This window comes from Coregonus clupeaformis, chromosome 27, assembly GCF_020615455.1.
Source record: "Coregonus clupeaformis isolate EN_2021a chromosome 27, ASM2061545v1, whole genome shotgun sequence".
NCBI classification, from domain to species: Eukaryota; Metazoa; Chordata; class Actinopteri; order Salmoniformes; family Salmonidae; genus Coregonus; species Coregonus clupeaformis.
The window spans coordinates 23,711,428-23,733,566 of NC_059218.1; the positions used below are offsets into that span (position 1 = coordinate 23,711,428).

Consider the following 22,139-nt stretch of genomic DNA (forward strand, 5'->3'; position numbering starts at 1 on the left):
ATGCGCCGAATACAACAGGTGTAGACCTTACCGTGAAATGCTTACTTACAAACCCTTAACCAACAATGCAGTTCAAGAAAGAGTTAAGAAAATATTTATCAAATAAACTAAAGTAAAAATAAATAAAAGGTAACACAATAAAATAACAATAACGAGGTTATATACAGGGTCAATGTGCGGGGGTACAGGTTTGTTGAGGTAATTTGTACATGTAGGTAGGGGTAAAGTGACTATACATAGATAATAGACAGTGGGTAGCAGCAGTGTAAAAACAAATGGGGGGGCAATATAAATAGTCCGGGTGGCCATTTGATTAATTGTTCAGCGGTCTTATGGCTTGGAGGTAGAAGCTTTTAAGGAGCCTTTTGGTCCGAGACTTGGCGCGCCTGTATCGCTTGCCATGCGGTAGCAGAGAGAACAGTCTATGACTTGGGTGACTGGAGTCTTTGACAATTTTTTGGGCTTTTCTCTGACACCACCTAGTATTTAGGTCCTGGATGGCAGGAAGCTTGGCCCCAATGATGTACTGGGCCGTACGCACAACCCTCTGTAGCGCCTTACGGTCAGATGCCGAGCAGTTGCCATACCAGGCGGTGATGCAACCAGTCAGGATGCTCTCGATGGTGCAGCTGTAGAACTTTTTGAGGATCTGGGGACCCATGCCAAATCTTTTCAGTCTCCTGAGGGGGAAAAGGACACTTGCTCTTTCCATGACATAGACTGACCAGGTGAATCCAGGTGAAAGCTATGATCCCTTATTGGTGTAACTTGTTCAATCCACTTCAATCAGTGTAGATGAAGTGGAGGAGACAGGTTAAATAAGGATTTTTAAGACTTGAGCCAATTGAGACATGGATTGTGTATGTGTGCCATTCAGAGGTTGAATAGGCAAGACAAAAGATTTAAGTGCCTTTGAATGGGGTATGGTAGTAGGTGCCAGGCGCACCGGTTTGTGTCAAGAACTGCAACGCTGCTGGGTTTTTCACTCTCAACAGTTTCCTGTGTGTATCAAGAATGGTCCACCACCCAAAGGACATCCAGCCAACTTGACACAACTGTGGGAAGCATTGGAGACAACAAGCATTGACAGACAACCTGGGCCAGCATCCCTGTGTTAGGAAGGTGTTCTTAATGTTTTGTACACTCGGTGTATAAAGAGATATACAATTATTCAACTGCTATTGTGTCTTTATTGAGTTTGCCTCGTGTTTGAAACGGTTTGGAAAAACACATTTGGAACATGCCTGTACATGCCTATTGGCTTTGTCTTTCACTCAATGAATCTGACTTTGACATAACATTTTGTTAACACAACACGTCTTCATGGTATGTCGTGAAATGCTCATCACTGTTTTATTGTGTTGGAGGAGAACATCAGACATCACTGCTATCAAACCCACAACATAACCACTTATAAGCACTATAATTTGCAGCATTTCTGCTTCTTACTGTAATCTTTAACAGAGGCACTGGTATGCTAAATCTGTGGTGTTTAAACAAGGTTCACTTGAGGGATAAAATGTTGTCAGGCTCTGAGGGGTTTGAGAAGTGAATGGGTGGAGACACTGCAAGGTGTGTTGTTAAGTAGTGAACAACACGATCAAGACAACTGCGGCTCAGGACAATCTCTTCAGGTGAACAGGTGAGGTTTTCTTACATTCAGACCATAAGGAACGTATAAGAATTACTGATGCACTTGTGCTCATTCTCCTTAAAGGTGCACTATGCAGAAATCGCTCCGCCATTTCCTGGTTGCTAAAATTCTAAATTTTAGTTTATGTGACAAAACAAGCAAGTATAGTGTAGATAATCATTGTACCATCTATGAAATATATTTTCCATAACCCAAAATATTGTAGTTTCAGCTGTTTGAATCTTGGTGTACAAAACCGAAGGTAAAAGACGGGGAATCGAAACTTAAGAACGGGAAGCATAGAAATAGCGCACATAGAACAGATCTGCCACATCTTAGACTTGCTTTCATTGAGAATAACAGATCTATAACTCATATTTCTATGTGAATTTGGTCAGGTCGCCCAGAAAGATACATATTGCAGCTTTAATTATAATTGTTGGTATGCTTTACAATACAGTGCCCCTATTACTGTGTATGTATTCCAGTTAGTACACTGTAATTATACTGTTATTAACCTGTACTTAGGGTTAGGGTGAGGACTAGTGATAGGGTTAAGTTGACTGCGATAAGTACAGTGTAACAATCAGTAATTACAACACTTGTTACACTGTTCTTACAGGAATATTTTTCACAGATATAACTCATTTCAGAGCTGTAAAGATGGAAACAGTTGCAACAGTAGAGATTGAAACCGTCGCAACAGCTGCAGAGATGGAAACCTTCACATCAGCTGTAGAGTTGGAAACAGTCGCATCAGCTGTAGAGATCGAAACAGACATAACAGCTGGAAAGATGGAAGTCACCTCACGAATGTTTGGTAAACCAAAGCCTGTATATTATGGAACAGTAGCCCCATGTCCACACTTCAGTGCTAGTGGCGATGCAGCAGCTCTTGAGAAAGCCATTGAAGCCAAAGGTAAGAACACCATGTATCAGAATACTCCAACTGCCAAGCCCCACTCCCACTGGGCACAGACATCAGTTCATCATCTAGTTTTGATTTACATTAGGTTGAGTTGTCAACTAACGTGAAATCAACCACAAAAAATTACACGTTCACGTTGATTCATCATCACATAATTTGTTTGTTGTTGAAATTATGTGGAAACAATGTTGATTCAACCCGTGTTTGCCCAATGTGCTTCTATTCACTCAATCTGTGTTGTGTTTTTATTATTGATCAATATTACATCTACAGGAGTGGATGAGGATGTGATTATGACAGTTCTGGTGAAGAGGAGCAATGGGCAGAGACAACAAATCAAAAGAGTCTATGAGCAGTCTACTGGGCATATGAGTCACAACATTGTCCCCTCAGCCAATCAACACTCCTAACTGCCCCTTACACACCTCCCCAAACTGTTACCACCTTAATAACCCCCTCCCCTCCATCTTGTTTCAGGCTCTGACTGATGACCTGAAGTCAGCTCTGAGGTCAGATCTGAAGGATGTGGTTTTGGCCCTGCTGATGACCCCTGACCAATTTGATGCCCACCAGCTCAGACAAGCTACAAAGGTAAACAACAATACAGTTAAAAAAATATATTTTTGGTACTATTTTCACAAGTATTCGACCTGGAGCTGAAGGGGGACATTGAGGACTGCCTCATAGACATTGGTAAGGTCATCTCCACTATCATGATTGACATATTGTACTTTATTTCTGTGATTTATATTCAACTGATCTGTATGTCTTTGATACTGTAGTGAAGTGTGTCTGCTGCAAGTCTGCTTTCTTTGCCGAAAAGCTCCATCTGGCAATGAAGGTAATTTAGTGGTGTGTGTGTGTGTGTGTGTGTGTGTGTGTGTGTGTGTGTGTGTGTGTGTGTGTGTGTGTGTGTGTGTGTGTGTGTGTGTGTGTGTGTGTGTGTGTGTGTGTGTGTGTGTGTGTGTGTGTGTGTGTGTGTGTGCGCGTGTGCTTGTGTGTGCGTGCGTGCGCGTGCGTGTGTGCGTGCGTCAGTGGAGGCTCCTCAGAGGAGGAAGGGGAGGACCATCCTCCTCAGTGAATTGTATAAAAATAAAAATAGTGAAACATTAAAAAAGGTGTCCTTTTTAGATAGAACTATACTAAATATATAGTCACCATTAAATTATTAAAACACACTGTTTTGCAATGAAGGTCTACAGTAGCCTCAGCAGCACTCTCTAGGTTAGCACCATGGTGTAGCCGGAGGACAGCTAGTTTCTGTCCTCCTCTGGGTACACTGACTTCAATACAAAACCTCAGAGGCTCATGGTTTTCACCCCCTTCCATAGACTTACACAGTAATTATGACAACTTCCGGAGGCCCACCGGTGTACAGTGTAACTGCTCAACTGCTTTCTGACTGTACACTGTACTGCATGATTGTAGCTAGTGGGTTTACTAAAGCGTTAGTTCTAGTAGCTATGTTGACTATGACGTGACAACGATGTAAGCTGTGTGTAGCAGTTATAGCGGTCATGATAAGAAGGTTTGGCTTGGAAAGCTTTTTTTGCCTGGTCACAGACAGCTGATGTGTTGTGCACTGAAGTCCACATGCGAAGAGAAAAGGTGAAAGGAGAGCACATAGAGAGTTGCGAGAAGGAATTATATACACAACAAAGTGATCACACTGTTTTTATGTGGCTGCTATGAAAGTGAACTGTATTGTTTAGTCCCAGGGTGCTTAGCTTAGTGATGAGCTTTGAGGGCACTATGGTGTTGAACGCTGAGCTGTAGTCAATGAATAGCGTTCTCACATATGTGTTCCTGAGCTACATGGGACTACACAGTGAAATGCTTACTTACAAGCCCTTAACCAACAATGCAGTTTAAAAAAATAATACCAAAAAAATAATTAAAGAGCAGCAGTAAATATAACAATAGCGAGGCTATATACAGGGGGTACCGGTATCGAGTCAATGTGCGGAGGCACCAGTAAGTCGAGGTAATTGAGGTAATATGTACATGTAGAGTTATGGCAGGAAGCTTGGCCCCAGTGATGTACTGGGCCGTACGCACTACCCTCCGCCTTGCGGTCGGAGGCCGAGCAGTTGTCATACCAGGCAGTGATGCAACCAGTCAGGATGCTCTCAATGGTGCAGCTGTAGAACCGTCTGAGGATCTGAGGACCCATGCCAAATCTTTACAGTCTCCTTAGGGGGAATAGGTTTTGTCGTGCCCTCTTCATGACTGTCTTGGTGTGCTTGGACCATGTTAGTTTGTTGGTGATCTGGACACCAAGGAACTTGAAGCTCTCAACCTGCTCCACTACAGCCTCGTCGATGAGAATGGGGGCGTGCTCGGTCCTCTTCTTTTTCCTGTAGTCCACAATCATCTCCTTTGTCTTGATCACGTTGAGGGAGAGGTTGTTGTCCTGGCACCACACAGCTAGGTCTCTGACCTCCTCCCTATAGGCGCTGTCTCGTCGTTGTCGGTGATCAGGCCTACCACTGTTGTGTCATCTGCAAACTTAATGATGGCGTTGGAGTCGTGCCTGGCCATGCAGTCATGAGTGAACAGGGAGTACAGGAGGGGACTGAGCACGCACCCCTGAGGGGCCCCCGTGTTGAGGATCAGCGTGGTGGATGGATGTGTTGTTACCTACCCTTACCACCTGGGGGCGGCCCATCAGGAAGTCCAGGATCCAGTTGCAGAGGGAGGTGTTTAGTCCCAGGGTGCTTAGTTAGTGATGAGCTTTGAGGGCACTATGGTGTTGAACGCTGAGCTGTAGTCAATGAATAGCGTTCTCACATATGTGTTCCTATTGTCCAGGTGTGAAAGGACAGTGTGGAGCGCAATAGAGATTGCATAATCTGTGGATATGTTGAGGCGGTATGCAAATTAGGTGGGTCTAGGGTTTCTGGGATAATGGTGTTGATGTGTGCTATGACCAGCCTTTCAAAGCACTTCATGGCTACAGACGTGAGTGCTACGGGTTGGTAGTCATTTAGGAAGGTTACCTAAGTGTTCTTGGGCACGGGGACTACGGTACGTGTGATGAAACTCTGATCAGGGTGCTGATGAGCCACTCGGTGGTGGACCAGAAGAAGGTGATGGAAGAGTATGAGACCATGTACAAATAACCCTATAGGAGGACACCCTGGTGAGTTGCACAACACAACACTGAGTGAGAATTAGGAGAAAGTTGGAGATAGATTTTTTATTAAATTATGTTGACATTAACTTATTACCCTGTTTCCTTTGTCAAACAGGAGGACACAAAGGGATATTATGAGAAAATCCCGCTTTTACTAAATAAGTATATTGAAATTATGTATTAATCAGTGGTGGAAAAAGTACCCAATTGTCATACTTGAGTAAAAGTAAAGATACCTTAATAGAAAATGACTCAAGTAAAAGTGAAAGTCACCCAGTAAAATACTACTTGAGTAAATGTCTAAAAGTATTTGGTTTTAAATATACTTAAGTATCAAAGTGTAAATGTACTTGCTCAAATATACTTTAGTATCAAAAGTAAAAGTAAAAGTATAAATCATTTTGAATTCCTTATATTAAGCAAACCACACGGCATCATTTTCTCGTTTTTTAATTTACAGATAGCCAGGGGCATGCTCCAACACTCAGAAATAATTTACAAAGGAAGCATGTGTTTAGTGAGTCTGTCAGATCAGAGGCAGTAGGGATGACCAGGGATGTTCTCTTGATAATTGTGTGAATTAGACCATTCAAAATGTAAGGAGTACTCCCGAGTGGCGCAGTGGTCTAAGGCACTGCAGCGCAGTGCTAGCTGTGCCACTAGAGATCCTGGTTCGAATCCAGGCTCTGTCGTAGCCGGCGCGACCGGGAGACCCATGGGGCGGCGTGCAATTGGCCCAGCGTCGTCCAGGGTAGGGGAGGGAATGTCCGGCAGGGATGTAGCTCAGTTGATAGAGCATGGCGTTTATAACGCCAGGGTTGTGGGTTCGATTCCCACAGGGGGTAGGAAAAAATTTATTCATTCACTAACTGTAAGTCCCTCTGGATAAGAGTGTCTGCTAAATGACTAAAATGTAAAAAAATACTTTTGGGTGTCAGGGAAAATGTATGGAGTATAAAGTACATAATCTTCTTTAGGAATGTAGTGAAGTAAAAGTAAAAGTTGTAAAAAATATATATATAAATAGTAAAGTAAAGTACAGATACCCCAAAAAACTACTTAAGTAGTACTTTCAAGTATTTCTACTTAAGTACTTTACACCACTGGTATTAATACAACTATTTGTAACAGCAGTAATCAATGTCTCTTTTTTTAGGTATCCTACAGTAGTATAAAATACGTAATCCAAAGTCTAAATAGAAAACTGTTTTGGGAAAGGCTATAATTTCACTTTGGCTGCACATTGTACTACTGCGCAGAAATGATGGGAACTCGGACCTGGGAACTCGGAAATCTCCGACTTCCGTTCCGACCTCAGTGCGTTCATAACAACAGGGAACTCGAAAATAAAACGAGTTCCGACTGAGAAAAATAGTTTTGAACGGTCATCCAATTCGGAATTCCTACTCCGGAACTCGGGCCTCTGTCTAGAGCTCCGACTTTCCGACCTGAAGATCACTGAGGTCATGATTTGACCTCGTATTTTTCCGAGTTCCCAGTTGTTTTGAACGCGGCATTAGGCTCGTGGATTTGTGACGTGGTAATGTTTATCGTATCCGGAAGTGTGGCCTCGATCATCTGGGATGCTGTTCTTTCCTTTGGAAGCAATTTTACAAATAGTTTATGATACCATATTCTTAATTGTGCCGGATCTTTGCGCGGACATGGTCTGTGTCTGTATTGTAAGAGGGAGTTCTTGCTAACTAGCTAGCTACGATGTCTTGTTGAATTCTATGATAAGCTAGCCGGCTAGCTAACGTTACAGCTAGTAACGTTAATCTCTTTGACACAACTTTACAAGGCTAACGTTAGCTAGCAACCACCAGTCTGGTCGCATGGATCATTACATTTGTTGAGTTTCAGCCTAGCTATAAAAAATGGATGACAAATACAGCAGCAATGTACTTTCCAGTGGACAGCTGGGCAGGGTTGAAGTACCGAATGCCAGGTAAGCCCTCTAGTTTTCTAGTAACGTTAAATTGTTGTGGTTAGGCAGCTAAGGTTAGCTGTAGCCGAGGAACGCTTAGGTTAGCTGTAGCTGAGGAACGCTTAGGTTAGCTGTAGCTGAGGAACGCTTAGGTTAGCTGTAGCTGAGGAACGCTTAGGTTAGCTGTAGCTGAGGAACGCTTAGGTTAGCTGTAGCTGAGGAACGCTTAGGTTAGCTGTAGCTGAGGAACGCTTAGGTTAGCTGTAGCTGAGGAACGCTTAGGTTAGCTGTAGCTGAGGAAAGCTCAGGTTAGCTGTAGCTGAGGAATGCTCAGGTTAGCTGTAGCTGAGGAATGCTCAGGTTAGCTGTAGCTGAGGAATGCTCAGGTTAGCTGTAGCTGAGGAATGCTCAGGTTAGCTGTAGCTGAGGAATGCTCAGGTTAGCTGTAGCTGAGGAATGCTCAGGTTAGCTGTAGCTGAGGAATGCTCAGGTTAGCTGTAGCTGAGGAATGCTTAAGAGAGAACAGAGTTGAGCGTTCCTCAGCTAGGTCAGCTGCTGTCTTAGCTGACTAACTATATAGCCTGTGACCCATTGTACCAGATTAGTTGATGAATTCAGAGTCTTTGCTTGTATGTTCTGTTCAATGCTAGCCTACAGTAGAAGTGAGGCTATTGTTTACATCATGGCTGTGTTTATGTCACTGCTTGTCATCACTAGTCTTCGCAAGCTAGCTAGGTGGGCAAGATCCTGTTGTGAGATTGTATTTAACTTGTTATTCTCTCTTTCAGGCTGACCAGGTACATAGTGTTACTGCTTGTGTCCAAGGTGTTGAAGGCACTTGGGATCTTTGAATCATATGACCTCCTCAAAGTTGTCCACATTGTTCAGTTCATCTTCATACTAAAATTGGGGTGAGTAGCTCCTGGTTACCCTTTTCTCCTCCGATTAAAATATTAGTTTATTCTGTTATGTATGGAAAATACATCTGTCTCTTCTTCCTGTGTAGGTGTGCAGTGATTTTGGTTTTCTTCCAAAAACCATTCTCTTCTGGGAAAGCAATTTCAAAGAGACAGGTACGTGTTTACCCTGCTTTCAGGTCTCGGAGACACAAATAATGTGTCATAGACAGCAGTTGCACTCCAGGAGTAATCATGTGACCCTCACCCATAGTAATTGTGACCCTCACCCATCTTTATTGCAGTGGATCAAGCTCCTGAAACATGCGGTCATCAGCTGCATCATTTCCCTCCTGGGTTTCTTTGGTCTCACTCTCTGTGGACCTTTAAGGTAAGATGTCATGTCATCAGTGTGACCGTCTGACTGAATGGAGGGTTTGGTTTCTTGATGTCATTACTTGTACTACCTCACACACTCCTTGATAAGAACACATTTTTTCCTTCTTGCTCAGGACGTTGTTACTGTTTGAGCACAGTGATGTGGTGGTCATTGCACTCCTCAGTGTTTTATTCACAAGCTCAGGAGGTGGCCCCTCCAAGGTATGCACACATGTTCAGGCGTTTTTTTATGTTCTTTCTAAACAGTCTTATCAATCATCATTTCAATGTCTTCCAAACCCCTGTGGATGTTGTGAATGACAGCATGTCTGTTTGTGTTGTAGACCAGAGGTGCCGCTCTCTTCATTATCGCTGTCATCTGTCTCCTCCTCTTCGACAATGATGACCTCATGGCAAAGATGGCGGAACATCGTATCCTTTCTGAAATACATGATAGAATAGATGATCATGAATGGATGATCATAATGTCAAACCTCTATAGTTTTTCCCTTAATCATCTGCTCTTCTAGCTGAAGGACACCATGACAGTGCCCTCACTCATGCTCTCTACACTGCTATTGCATTCTTGGGGGTAGCAGATCACAAGGTACGTAAATCAATCACATCACAAGTACAGTATTTGCTTTTCTAGTGGATGTAATCTTCCCTGTGCCTCAACTCTATCTTCTCTCCTTTCTCCACACTTTGAGAAATGTTAAGCCACTGATGCTCTCTCTCTCTCAGGGTGGGGTTGTGTTGCTGGTGGTGTCTCTCTGCCTGAAGATTGGCTTCCACACAGCTTCCAGGAAGTTGTCTGTGGAGATCGGGGGAGCCAAACGCCTCTACTCCCTGGATAACCTGGTCTCCTCCATAGTCCTGCTGCCCTGGGTCATAGTGCTCTCAGCCACCACAGAGGTAAGAGATGGAGAATATGGGAAAGCACAGTTCTAAGGCATCTTTAATGCAAGTTTATCCAATTTTTATTGTATCAAATATTTTGTATCAGTAAGGTTAAGAGCCCAAACAATTGGCCATTTGTTACTGCATAAAGAGTACAAAGAAACAACAATGAGAATAGAAAGGTTCAGAACTTTTGTAAAACATCACAGTACAGTTGAAAAATATATGGCAAATAGAAATCCAATATGGATGGTGTTAACAGATAGATGGGAGGTGTTGAATGGAGCTGAAGGATGGGACTAATAACAACAACTAATAACAACAAGTTAACTAGTGTAAGACATGCTGTGTCCATAATAAGTATACAGATTATATATTGTGAGCTTTTGTGAAAGAGCACAGTTATAAAGATATGGCATATAGAAGCATACCAGATGGACATCATGAAAATGATCGGAGGAAGTTCAGGAGTAAAAACAAACAAAATATAATTAGTGACTGTGTCCATAAAATGTATATAGTATGTATAAGCATGAAGTAGAGGCCTAAGCATTGTTGTTCACTAGTTTACTCCAATTAGGGAGGGGATGGTGGGGTTGGAAAGTAATAAAGGAAAATATATATATTTTTAAAGGATATGTGTATATATATATATATATATATATATATATATATATATATATATATATATATATATATATATATATATATATATATATATGCGAGAGAGAAAAAACATATGGGGGATTGGAAGTGATGCAGACAATTACATTGATGGAAGTTACAATCTATCTGCAATATTAAAGCTGATCTACCCCCTAAAAAAAAAAAAAAAGAGTACAAAGTCCCTAAACTGTGATTCTAAATCACCAGAGCAAGGTGGAGTCGTGGTCGGCTCTTATCCTGCCGTTTGGGATGATCATCTTCTCTGTGATGATCCTGGAGTTCTATGTAGAGTCCATCTGCATCACCAAGATGGAGGCTCCCAGGTGTGCCCGCTACGGCTCCATCTTTCTCTTCCTCAGCGGGCTGCTGCTGGCCAACTTCTGGACCCACCCGCTGACGGAACAGCTCCGGACCATGAGCAAGCCCCCCCAGCAAGAGAGCACAGAGACGGAGCACGTGCTCTCTGGAGGGGTGCTGGTCAGTGCAGTCTTCTTCATCATGGGTGAGTGAGAGTACCGCCAGTAGTAATGACTGACTTTACGGTGGCTAGATAGTTTTCCTCAGAGTAAGGAGTGTGACATTAAGTAGTCTAACATTCAGGTGGCATTCATTGAGCATGTCATATACTGTAAATCCCCCTCTCTTTTACTGTTTTCAGCGGACAGCATCTTGTCGTCACCATCGAAGAAAGGTCAGAAGGGGACCTTGGTGGGGTATTCCCCCGAGGGAACCCCTCTGTATAACTTCATGGGGGACGCCCTGCAGCACACGTCCCAGTCTCTGCCCCGCTTCATCAAAGACTCCCTCAAACAGATCCTGGAGGAGTATGATTCCAGACAGATCTTCTACTTCCTCTGTCTCAATCTGGTAAGCAGAACCTCGGGTATGAGAATACACAGGACTGAATATCAGATGATGGGGACTGGGTGATCTAGACTTGAGAATTTCAGTACCATGTCTTATCTACTGAGCTTTTTGTGGTGGCTGAAAATGTAAGATTAGTTGACTAAATTGCTTGTTACTTCTTGTTTTCCATGTTATAGGCTTTCACGTTTGTGGAGCTCTTCTACGGTGTGTGGACCAACAGCCTGGGCCTGATCTCTGATGGCTTCCACATGCTGTTTGACTGCTCTGCTCTGGTGCTGGGCCTCTTCGCAGCCCTCATGACACGCTGGAAAGCAACCAGGATATTCTCTTATGGGTAAGCTCAGTCTAATAGAGATACTGCTCTAAGAGGCATTGGACGTCTTCATTCTTATCTGGAGCTATTATTGTCAAGTTGAGAAATTAGAATGTGATTGATCAATGGTCTGTTTCATATTGCAGGTACGGCAGGGTTGAAATTCTCTCTGGATTCATCAATGGCTTGTTCCTCATGGTCATAGCTTTCTTTGTCTTTGTGGAGTCGGTCACACGACTCGTAGACCCTCCCAACATTAACACAGACATGTTGACAGTAAGTAAACCATGTCTACAGCTTCTCATAATGCCTGTTTATGTTCATCATGTTAACATTTGTATCAAACATATTCAAGTTTCTCTACCTAATACTATGTAGATTGTCCAAAAGAGTTTAAACAAATATTTGTTATGTTTGTCTGATAACCCTGATAACACAGCATCACTGCCCTGCATATCTCCCATGAGTATTCCAAAGCCACTCTCCTGTGTTTTCCCCAGCCTGTGTCAGTTGGAGGGCTCCTCGTCAACCTGGTGGGGATCTGTGCCTTCAGCCACGCACACTCCCACGGTGCCGCTAAAAGCAGTTGTTCATCACATGACCATGGCCACTCCCACGGGCATGGGCACAGCGAGCACGGGCACTCTCATGGGGGACATGGGCACGGTGGAAACGGCCATGGGCAGAGCAGTCATGGACACAGTCATGGAAGCAGCCATGGCCACTCCCATGGTGGGGGCATGAATGCCAATATGAGAGGTGAGTGGACATTTTTTCTTCAGATAAATGCTCTTGAATCAAAAAGTGATCCACATTATAACTGTTCATAATTCCTTATAGAGCTGAGCTGAAGAGAGGTGTTATGAATGTACGTCCAAATGAGATGCTCATTTGCTCTTTGTTGTTTTCAACTGTATGATGGACCACAGTCACAGTGTTTAATCATGGCTATAAATGCTTATTTTTTCCCAGGTGTCTTTCTGCACGTGCTGGCTGACACCCTGGGCAGCGTTGGTGTGATCATCTCCACAATCCTCATTCGTCAGTTTGGCTGGTTGATCGCTGACCCCATCTGTTCCCTCTTCATCTCCACCCTCATCTTCCTCAGTGTCATCCCCCTGCTGACAGATGCTGCCGAGGTCCTCCTCCTGAGGACGCCTCCTGAACATGAGAAGGACCTCAACATCGCCCTGGAAAAGGTTGGATAGCAAAACCTCTACTAACATAGTAAATTAAATTGAAAGGTTGTAATTAAATACATTTGATTTGTGTTCAGTTGATTGATAGTGTTTGAAGAGCAGACCATATCAAACAATGAATAATCATTTTGGGTCTTTTTGTGTTCTTTCAGATTGAGAAAGTAGAAGGTGTGCTGTCTTACCGCGACCCTCACTTTTGGAGACACTCAGCCAGTGTCATCGCAGGAACGATTCACCTGCAGCTGATGTCAGACGTTGTGGAGCAGAGGATCATACAGCAGGCGAGTGGAAACAAATATTCTTTGGGGTTAAGTTAATTGTGTTTTTCATGAATAATACATTTCAAACCATTTTCTTGTTGTCCTTTATAGGTGACTGCTATTCTGAAAGATGCCGGGGTGAATAATCTATCTGTCCAGGTGGAGAAGGAGGCCTATTTCCAGCACATGTCTGGCCTCAGTACTGGATTCCATGATGTTCTGGCAATGACACAACAAATGGAGTCCTTGAATTATCTGAAAGATGGAACATGTATCATGTAACTTACTCTGTGTACCAAATTGGATTTTTGAATTAATTGTATTTCTTTTTTGCATTCATGTGTGCGGTTCATGTGAAATAAAAATGGAATAAATAACTTTTATCATATCTGGACCACAACCACTGTCTTATTATATTATTCTTCCTCCATTTTCTTTAGAAGAGTAAATATGCTATAGATATTAGGCTACTGCAGAGCCTGATGTGCCTCCACAGCACATTTATGGGATCAGAGGTTAACACAATATAATAAATGTGTGTTGTATGGTCATGATGTCTTGTTTCCTACATGACTAGCACAAATGCAGTAATAAGAAGACCATGAATAGTAAAATAACAGTACAGTACAAGTGTACACTTTATTACATAAAATGTAACTGTGATGGTGGAGTTATCAAAGAAAAGCAGAGCCAAAAGCAAAGGTTTTTAAGAATCTTTGGGGAAATTAGCAGCAGATGGTGCTCCTATGATCTTTGCAGACACAGAATTCATAATACTATTATATTGTATCTATATAGTAGAAAACTTCTATAAAACAAAAAGTTGGTGAACCCTAAATAAGTACAATAAATTGCCTTTGTTTTGAACTGGACCCAAACTTTTTTTCTTATTTATAAGGAGGCGGAAGTCTTAATAAAAAAAAACTGAATCCTATCATGTGATTACTGGTCGTCCTAGGAACGCATTCTAAGCGGCTGCGTATCATCCAATCAGATGGCAACGAATTTGGGAACGCAGCGAATGAGATTCGAGTAAGCCTGGATTTAAACCACGGTCATTCAGCCTGTGGTATTGTGTGGTGTTTCAGTGTGTTCTGTCTTCAGCAAAGCAACTCATCTTTCGAAATGGCTCTCCGTATGACAAGGGTAAGTTTTTTTTTTTTTTTCCTCCAGAATTTCTCTTTGTTTGAATATAGTGGTGGCATTTGCATATTTTTCTTCTATGCTTTAGTTTAGATTTTTTTTTTAGAGCCCAAATGGCGATGACAGAATCGCCTCGTGCATCTGCAAAAATGTATCCTTCAGCCTTCTCGTGAAATTCTTGCGTACAATAGTCATTCAGAATTCGATATCCCTTTTATTTGAATGTTTGAAAATCAATCTAGCTCTATGGTTTCCTTTTATTGCTGTAGAATCGCCTGGCTTCCTCAGAGAACCAAACTACTCTGCCGGGCAAGGCTGTTCTGGGAACCAAGCCTACATTGAGACAACGAGCTGCGCTCGGCGAAATCGGAAATGTTGGAGTCCCCAGACAGACTCTGAAAAAGGTGAGATTCGGCAAACTAAAAATAACTTATCAATTTATTGTTTACTATCTATTTACCCTGTTTCTTGTACTAAAATACTGCGGTTAAATTATTCTACAGGATGCTAAGGCAGAACCCACAAAGGTGGTTGAGAGGAAGGCCAGCACACGGGCTGAGAAAGCCCCTGAGGTCCAACAACCAAAAATAGTTGTTTTTGCCCCTGTTCAGGTGAGACTTCTGGGGTGATGGGGCAATAATTTGGCTGCTTGTTCTTTTTGTTTGCCTTCAATCTGCTCAACTCTCCATTCACGATTGGACCTGGTTCACCACCACACCCATATTGAATACAAACGTTGGTGTTTATCTGACAGGTTTTGCCTGAGCCAGTGTCTCCCACACCAATGGAGACCTCTGGCTGTGCTCCCAATGATCTGTGCCAGGCCTTCTCAGATGTCCTGCTTAATATCAAGGATGTAGATGCTGATGACTACGACAACCCCATGCTCTGCAGTGAATATGTGAAGGACATCTACAAATATCTCCAGAAACTTGAGGTTGGTGTCTTAACATGTTTCTAAACTGAGTAACTATGTCCAGCAAATGCATTTTATAACTGCATGTGCCTGTTGCTTACATATTTCCCCTCACAGATTGATCAGGCTGTCAAACCCAAATATCTGGAGGGACAGGAAATTACAGGCAACATGCGTGCCATCCTCATTGATTGGCTTGTCCAGGTCCAAATCAAGTTCCGCCTGCTGCAGGAGACCATGTACATGACTGTGGGAATCATTGATCGCTTCCTTCAGGTAATAAGCCAGTGGCAGCTTTCCCTTGACCCACTATATCCTAGCATCCTGATGTGAAACTATTAGAAGTGTGGTGGGAATGTAGCAGACATGTCACTTAACCCATTAGTAGGCTTTTTTTTTTTGCCAATCCAGGCATTACAAATCGGCAGAGCAAGGAAATGGTTCAGGGACAGAACCACAAGTAATGTGCCCCCATTACTATATAGTGTGAAAGGTCCCAATTGACTGACATCTCATCCAACAGGATAACCCAGTGCCCAAAAAGCAGCTCCAGCTGGTTGGTGTGACTGCCATGTTCATCGCTTCCAAATACGAGGAGATGTACCCTCCGGAGATCGCAGACTTTGCCTTTGTTACCGACCGGGCCTATACCACTGCACAGATCAGGGACATGGAGATGAAGATCCTAAGGGTGCTGAAGTTCCGCTTCGGCCGCCCTCTCCCCCTCCAGTTCCTCAGAAGAGCCTCAAAGATTGGTGAGGTATGCAACCCCTTCAACACTGACACGCCTCCCTCTGTATTGCTTATGTCAGGGCTCTCCAACCCTGTTCCCAAAGAGCTACCTTCCTGTAGGTTTTTGCTCTGACCCCAGTTGTAACTTGCTTTAGTTTATCAACCAGGTAATTCTTAGAATCTGATGCACTAGATTAGCCTTGGCGCAAAAACCTACAGAACGGTAGCTCTCTGGAAGAGGGTTGGACAGCTCTGGCCTATATTCACACCAATTACTGGCTATTTTAAAATCCCTCCAGGTGACTGCTGAGCACCACACCCTGGCAAAGTACTTTGTGGAGCTCACCATGGTGGACTATGAGATGGTGCACTTCCCTCCCTCCCAAGTGGCCAGTGCAGCCTTTGCCCTCACCCTGAAGGTCTTCAACTGTGGTGAATGGGTAAGATGTCATCAGTTTGTCGTGCAATTCTCTTCATTTTTCTGACTGGCATCCACCATTTTGTGTAAGCTTATCTGATCATTTAAAGGAGGCCATTTTGTAGTATACCCAGGTCACTACTGCTATCGCTTAATCTTTTGACTTGCTGTATTTGTATCTTCACCCCAGAGCGCCACACTACAACATTACATGAACTACACAGAAGACAGCCTTGTCCCTGCCATGCAGCACATCGCTAAAAATGTTCTGAAGGTGAACGAGGGACAAACTAAGCATATGGTGAGTATCATACAAAGTACTGCCTCCTGATTTGTGAATGCCATTTACTTTGTTTATGACTTTACATGCACCCTATGATTAGACTTCAAATGATTCTACAAAATGGCCTGTTACCCTAATTTTAACTTGTTTTTGTTCCAGACGGTTAAGAACAAGTACTCTAGTCAGAAGCAGATGAGAATTGCCACAATTTCACAGCTCAAGTCTTCGCTGATCAAGGACCTTGCAAAGCAACTCACCCTATGAGATGCCTGCTGGCACTATGTGCTGCTTGTACTGTACAGAATGTATCTAACTTATGTTATTTTCTTAATTTTTTTATAATTTTCTTTTTTAGAAAAGTCTTAACGATTGTGGGAGAAATGTTATTGTTGGGAAGCGTACAGCTTTTGTTCCTGCACCTGGGTGTTGGACTTTCTGGTAATTAAACGCTTTGACCTAAAGTAGTTTCCATCAATATAACTTGTGTATATGATCAAGACTGTATATTCAAATAATGCCAATAAACATTTTATACACTTTTATCCTGCTTTTATGTGTTTCATGAATATTGTCTTGAAGGGATTCTTATTGTCCACTAGAGGAAGCTAGAGCTCTAGTTACGGTCTTGGCAATTTCATGTTTACACTATTCTGGCACATGTGAAGTGCAGCTAGTTTCCTTTATTGGTTTTTGCACATTCACAATTTGCCATTTTCTCGCTATCACTTGTACATAGTCCAAAGAGCACATTCTGATAGGCATTCCACTGCTTGAGTTGTGACATTCGGAGTGGAAATTCTGAGAATTAATGGTGTTCACATGCATTTAAGACACTCCAGCTGCAAGGCTTTTTTATTTTTTTTACAACATGGTTGGGCTGACCCAGATGCTCAGAGTTGCTCCTTTTCAAGGCCTCTCAATGCAGTCTGTAAGGAGCATCTTCTGCACAGACATTCGGGTCCGATCCATTCTGCTGTTGGCCGGCCTCCTCCTGGCTCCCCATCAGACTGTGTTCAACTAACGTTAACATGGGTCCATCTCTTTCATTTAAAGTCCTCTGCTTTTGTAACCCAGACCCTTCCAATTTTGTCATGGTTGGGATCTGAACCCATGGTAACAATGACCTGGTAATCCCATATGTGTTTTACAGGGTTAGCCATAGAACAGCACCCCTGGTGCAAATTAGGGTTAAGTGCCTTGCTCTAAGGTACATCGGCAGATTCACCATGTCTGCTCGGGTATTCAAACCAATCTTTCGCTTACTGGCCCAACACTAACCACTAGACTACCTGCCACCCATAGACATAACTGTTCATAAATCTTTATTCCTAGAGGATGTAGATCTTTCTTTCCATTGATCTGTATCCTCTGCAATTCCATTCATTTTGTAGTTCAACCTTCAAAATAACATATTTCCTACGCTTCCAGTTAGCCTACCCTTTGACCCCACATTCTGCTTTAGGAACAGTGTCACCTTGTTTTATTTCAGGCACTGCTATTTGCTCTAGTGAATATTTTTTCTCGGGGGCTCCATTGCGGGCAAAGCTGTAGAATAAGATTTCACTATTCTCGAGGAATATGAGGATCCCATTAAAAGAACAGGAAGATGCAGAGGACGCAACCTGGAACAAGCAGCGTCAATTACAATTGATCACATCAAGCTAATGGACGAGGCAGAAGTTATCACTTTAGCCCATCCACAGCTGAGGGCCAAGGGGACGTTGTTCCATGATACCCCCAAGAGGATTCTCAGAGAGCTAATGCTGTTCACGGCCACCTGTCATGCCACAGAGGTCCCTCTCTGTATCCGTCATTATGATCATAGGCCATCATTCATAGATCTGCTGATTGCTCTCAAACCGTTTGTTGGACAACAGCTTGGCAACATACTGTGATTAAGCTGTCACCAAATGAGTAATATGTTTTTTGTTATTTGGCATTGAAACTTGGTTTACTGTAGTTTGTTGTATGTACAGTTCACATTGCAGCACTCACAGAAATATGAATCTGTTGCAGAATTTTAAAAAGAACATTGCTTTAGTAAATTGCTTTAAGAACACGATAAATGCAAAGTGGAGAAAAAAGAAAGAAAATCAAATGATCCCCTTCAGAAGACTAATAGGTCCTCAGCTTATTTTCTTTAGCCAACCTGCTGTCATAGGCACAGGGGCTGTTACTTAAAAGCATCTATAGGTTAATCTTTTCAGCTCTACCTTCTGCTGCTCTCCATAGGGACAGATGATCATTTGTCTCAGTTACACTGGAAAGCTGTGCTTTTAAACCCAGACCCATGCTGAGAACTCATGCTTGAAGGCTGAGGTCATGACTGGCCAGCCAGATCAGTTTACTAGACAGATTCCTCCTGTGGAGCTTGAAACCATACGGTTGAAGCAGCCTGGAACACTGGATTTTTGGCCTTTCACTTTTTTTTTTACCCTGTGTGCTATTGTTTGAATATTGAATAACAACCATATACCATATGTCAAAATAGGATTTAAGATTCGTGAAGTTAACACTTTAAACGCCCCAGAATTATATCAAATTGCACACTCTCTGATGACAGCTTAAAGGCAACTTTGGGATAATCCTTATTCAAACATATTCAATCAACACTAAGGCACAAAAGCTCATGCCATATTCTGTGTTTATTCAAGCCCTCCTCAATAAATGAATTCAAGAGCAGCATTGAGGTCCAGAAAGAATGTAAAACTTGGCCTCAGAAACACCTTTCAAATTTCTGAGATACATAACTCACCCGAAGTTGAATTGTCCAAGACCAGAGTCAAAAGTTTAGAAGTGTTTCTCAGTCTAAACATTATCCGAGATGGTCAGGACCTAACAAGTGCACCCTTCAAAATGAGTCAATACACATTCTCAATTCACATCCACTGTGCCTGCATGTCTCAATTCAATAATGACAAAGTCAAACAAACACAATGCCACAGCTGTTATGTTAGGGTTTCTGTGGGGTGCTAATAGGTCTGCAACTGGCAACCAGACTCAAGTCTCTGGGCCTGAAAGTAAAGCACAAATAAACACAGGGGCATTCATTTTCACAATTTATAGATTTTCAAATAAAAATTGGTGTGCTTCCTGAACTTTATCAACCTTTGCTGCGCAATGGCACATGAAGGAAAGAAAGGCTCCTATTGTGGCCTGAACACTGGTCTGTTTCAACCAGGTGTGAAAAGTAATCACTCACTGGTTCATTCCAATTTACTGAGCAGAACACATGGGTCCAGTGTGGCTTAGTTGGTAGAGCATGGTGTTTGCAACGCTAGGGTTGTGGATTTGATTCCCATGGGGGACCAGTATGAAACCTTTATGCACTCACTACTGCAAGTTGCTCTGGGTAAGAGCATTTGCTAAATGACGTAACCTCTCTGTGTAAGAATTGAACGGCAACAGCTCTTTCATCTTCTTTACCCAACCAAGTTCATACATTTACATTTACATTTTAGTCATTTAGCAGACGCTCTTATCCAGAGCGACTTACAGTTAGTGAATACATTTTTATTTTTATACTGGCCCATACCCTCACATTTGTTGAATAGACTGTACAACATGAATCCATATACTGCACATTTTCTGACTAAACCAAACCCACTCAGTAATGTTTTTTGGCATGCCTTTGCTCTAAGAACTGAGAACTTCCCAAATCATCTGACTTTCTAACCATACACAAGATACACTGGTAACATAGTATTTGTATACTAATTACCTTGTCAAAATGACAAAGCTGCTATGATTGCATGACGTTGATGATAGTTAGCTTTATAATTGATCAGTCAAATCAGATCAATTGTAATACCCTTTTTTTGCATTTCTATCCATATAAATGTGATACATTGACACTGTGTTGTTGTGCTAGTGCTTGTTTTGCAAGGTAACATTTTAGTCCATTAGTATCATGAGTTGAATCATACCCTTACTAAGTAATTGTCACATTTTGAGGGATTAATGCCTATGTACTTTGTTTATGTTTTGATTTTACGATATGTGAAAAAATGACACCAAGATTGCCCATAAGTCTTCTTTTATTTAGAGCTTTTAAAACCAAAATTTTCCCCCCTTCATTCTTGGAACCACTGGCTTTTTCAGTGTGAAACATTTAATGTAAAACATAGGATTCAAAAATATTTTTATCAACAGGGACTATACACTCTCAGAAAAAAGGGTTCCAAAAGGGTTTTTCGGCTGTCCCCATAGGAGAACCATTTTATGGTTCCAGGTAGAACACTTTTTGGTGTCAGGTAAAACCCTTTTGGGTTTCATGTAGAACCCTCTGTGGAAAGGGTTCTACAAGGAACCCAAAATGGTTCTACCTGGAACCAAAAAGGGTTATTCAAAGGGTTCTCCTATGGGGACAGCCAAATAACCCTTTTACGTTCTAAATAGCACCTTTTCTAGGAGTGTAGCTATTGTGTGTGCATTTCTTATGCTTATGATCACTTCATGACAACAATACCAGCTGGAGTTTTTCTGCAAACTGTCCTTGAACCAGGAATGAAGTGCAGAATCTGACAGAAAATGGCAGATTTCCAAAGCATATCATTCTATACTATCAGTCTATCACCACCATGTCCTGTACTGTAATCTATGCTTAAGATAGATCCACTCTTGATTCCCAAAACCATATTTCCACCCCAATCCCTATACACAACTTTTTAATATCAGACTGGTTATATTCCAGACTGACTTTGACACGTACACCACAATGCGAAGGAGCTATTGGCTCTGACTTCGTAGGATTTCAATTCTACCCAACATTGAAACCATAGTGTAAAAGTCCCCAGATGTAGCCGGAAGTCTATGGGTAGATATTACAGAGTGACGTTAAGATTCTGTATGATTACTCTTTCATCATGTGGCTAGAGCAGGCTGCAAGATGCTGTAATTTGACCTTGGTAAGTCAGTCAGCCAAGCCAAAATGTCTCCAGTCATGTTATAAATCCAGTGGCGTGTAGGGAGGAGGGGGGAATCTGCTGACACATTGTAAATCTACCTCTGGGGTCACTTGGACGTCTCCTTTGTTGTTGTGAGTGTGATGGCAGTAGATTCCCCGAGAAGGCCATTGCACCTGGACACTGTTCCTATGAGTGTGGTAACCTTTCTACCAACCAGAATGCATTCTTTAGAGAACAGCTGTCCATCCATCATCATAATTCAATCATGACTTTGATTGTGTTTCAATTGACCCGAATGAGACAACACATGCCTATCCGTTACCCATTTCCTTACCTAACATGTTGGACAATTAAATTGATTAATATGTCCATGTAAAATTATTTTTCAGTGAAAGTTTACTAGCATCAGCTGGGATGACCTAACTGTAAGAGCAGTGTGTTATCGCAGTGCTCACCAAAACAATGTGTGGACGCACACTGCTGAGTAAGCACATCCATAAATTGGAATGGGAGGGAGCCTCATTTTTCTTTTACTTTCACCTTACAAAAACAGTAGGCAATTCCCTACAAGAGACAATCCATTACTATCAATATGATTAAGCTCTTCAGATTTTCTACATTCTACATCATTCTCTTA

General features: G+C 42.3%; 2 protein-coding genes across 2 annotated transcripts; both read left to right on the forward strand.

Moving 5' to 3' along the window:
• Nucleotides 1-7,030: 7,030 nt before the first annotated feature.
• slc30a5 (solute carrier family 30 member 5) lies at nucleotides 7,031-13,503 on the forward strand. The gene is made up of 16 exons (XM_041850819.2): nucleotides 7,031-7,645; nucleotides 8,413-8,535; nucleotides 8,631-8,697; nucleotides 8,826-8,911; nucleotides 9,033-9,120; nucleotides 9,243-9,330; nucleotides 9,429-9,505; nucleotides 9,643-9,813; nucleotides 10,672-10,966; nucleotides 11,123-11,331; nucleotides 11,508-11,665; nucleotides 11,791-11,920; nucleotides 12,145-12,403; nucleotides 12,617-12,843; nucleotides 12,996-13,124; nucleotides 13,215-13,503. Exons 1-16 carry the CDS (start codon nucleotides 7,575-7,577, stop codon nucleotides 13,383-13,385), a joined length of 2,349 nt encoding a protein of 782 aa, XP_041706753.1. The 5' UTR covers nucleotides 7,031-7,574; the 3' UTR covers nucleotides 13,386-13,503.
• Nucleotides 13,504-14,141: 638 nt separating this feature from the next.
• On the forward strand, nucleotides 14,142-17,137 carry ccnb1 (cyclin B1). The gene is made up of 9 exons (XM_041850138.1): nucleotides 14,142-14,249; nucleotides 14,516-14,650; nucleotides 14,750-14,857; nucleotides 15,001-15,183; nucleotides 15,280-15,438; nucleotides 15,686-15,922; nucleotides 16,194-16,334; nucleotides 16,503-16,613; nucleotides 16,755-17,137. The coding sequence occupies exons 1-9, from the start codon at nucleotides 14,229-14,231 to the stop codon at nucleotides 16,857-16,859; spliced, it is 1,200 nt and encodes a 399-aa protein (XP_041706072.1). The 5' UTR covers nucleotides 14,142-14,228; the 3' UTR covers nucleotides 16,860-17,137.
• The last annotated feature ends 5,002 nt before the right edge of the window (nucleotides 17,138-22,139 follow it).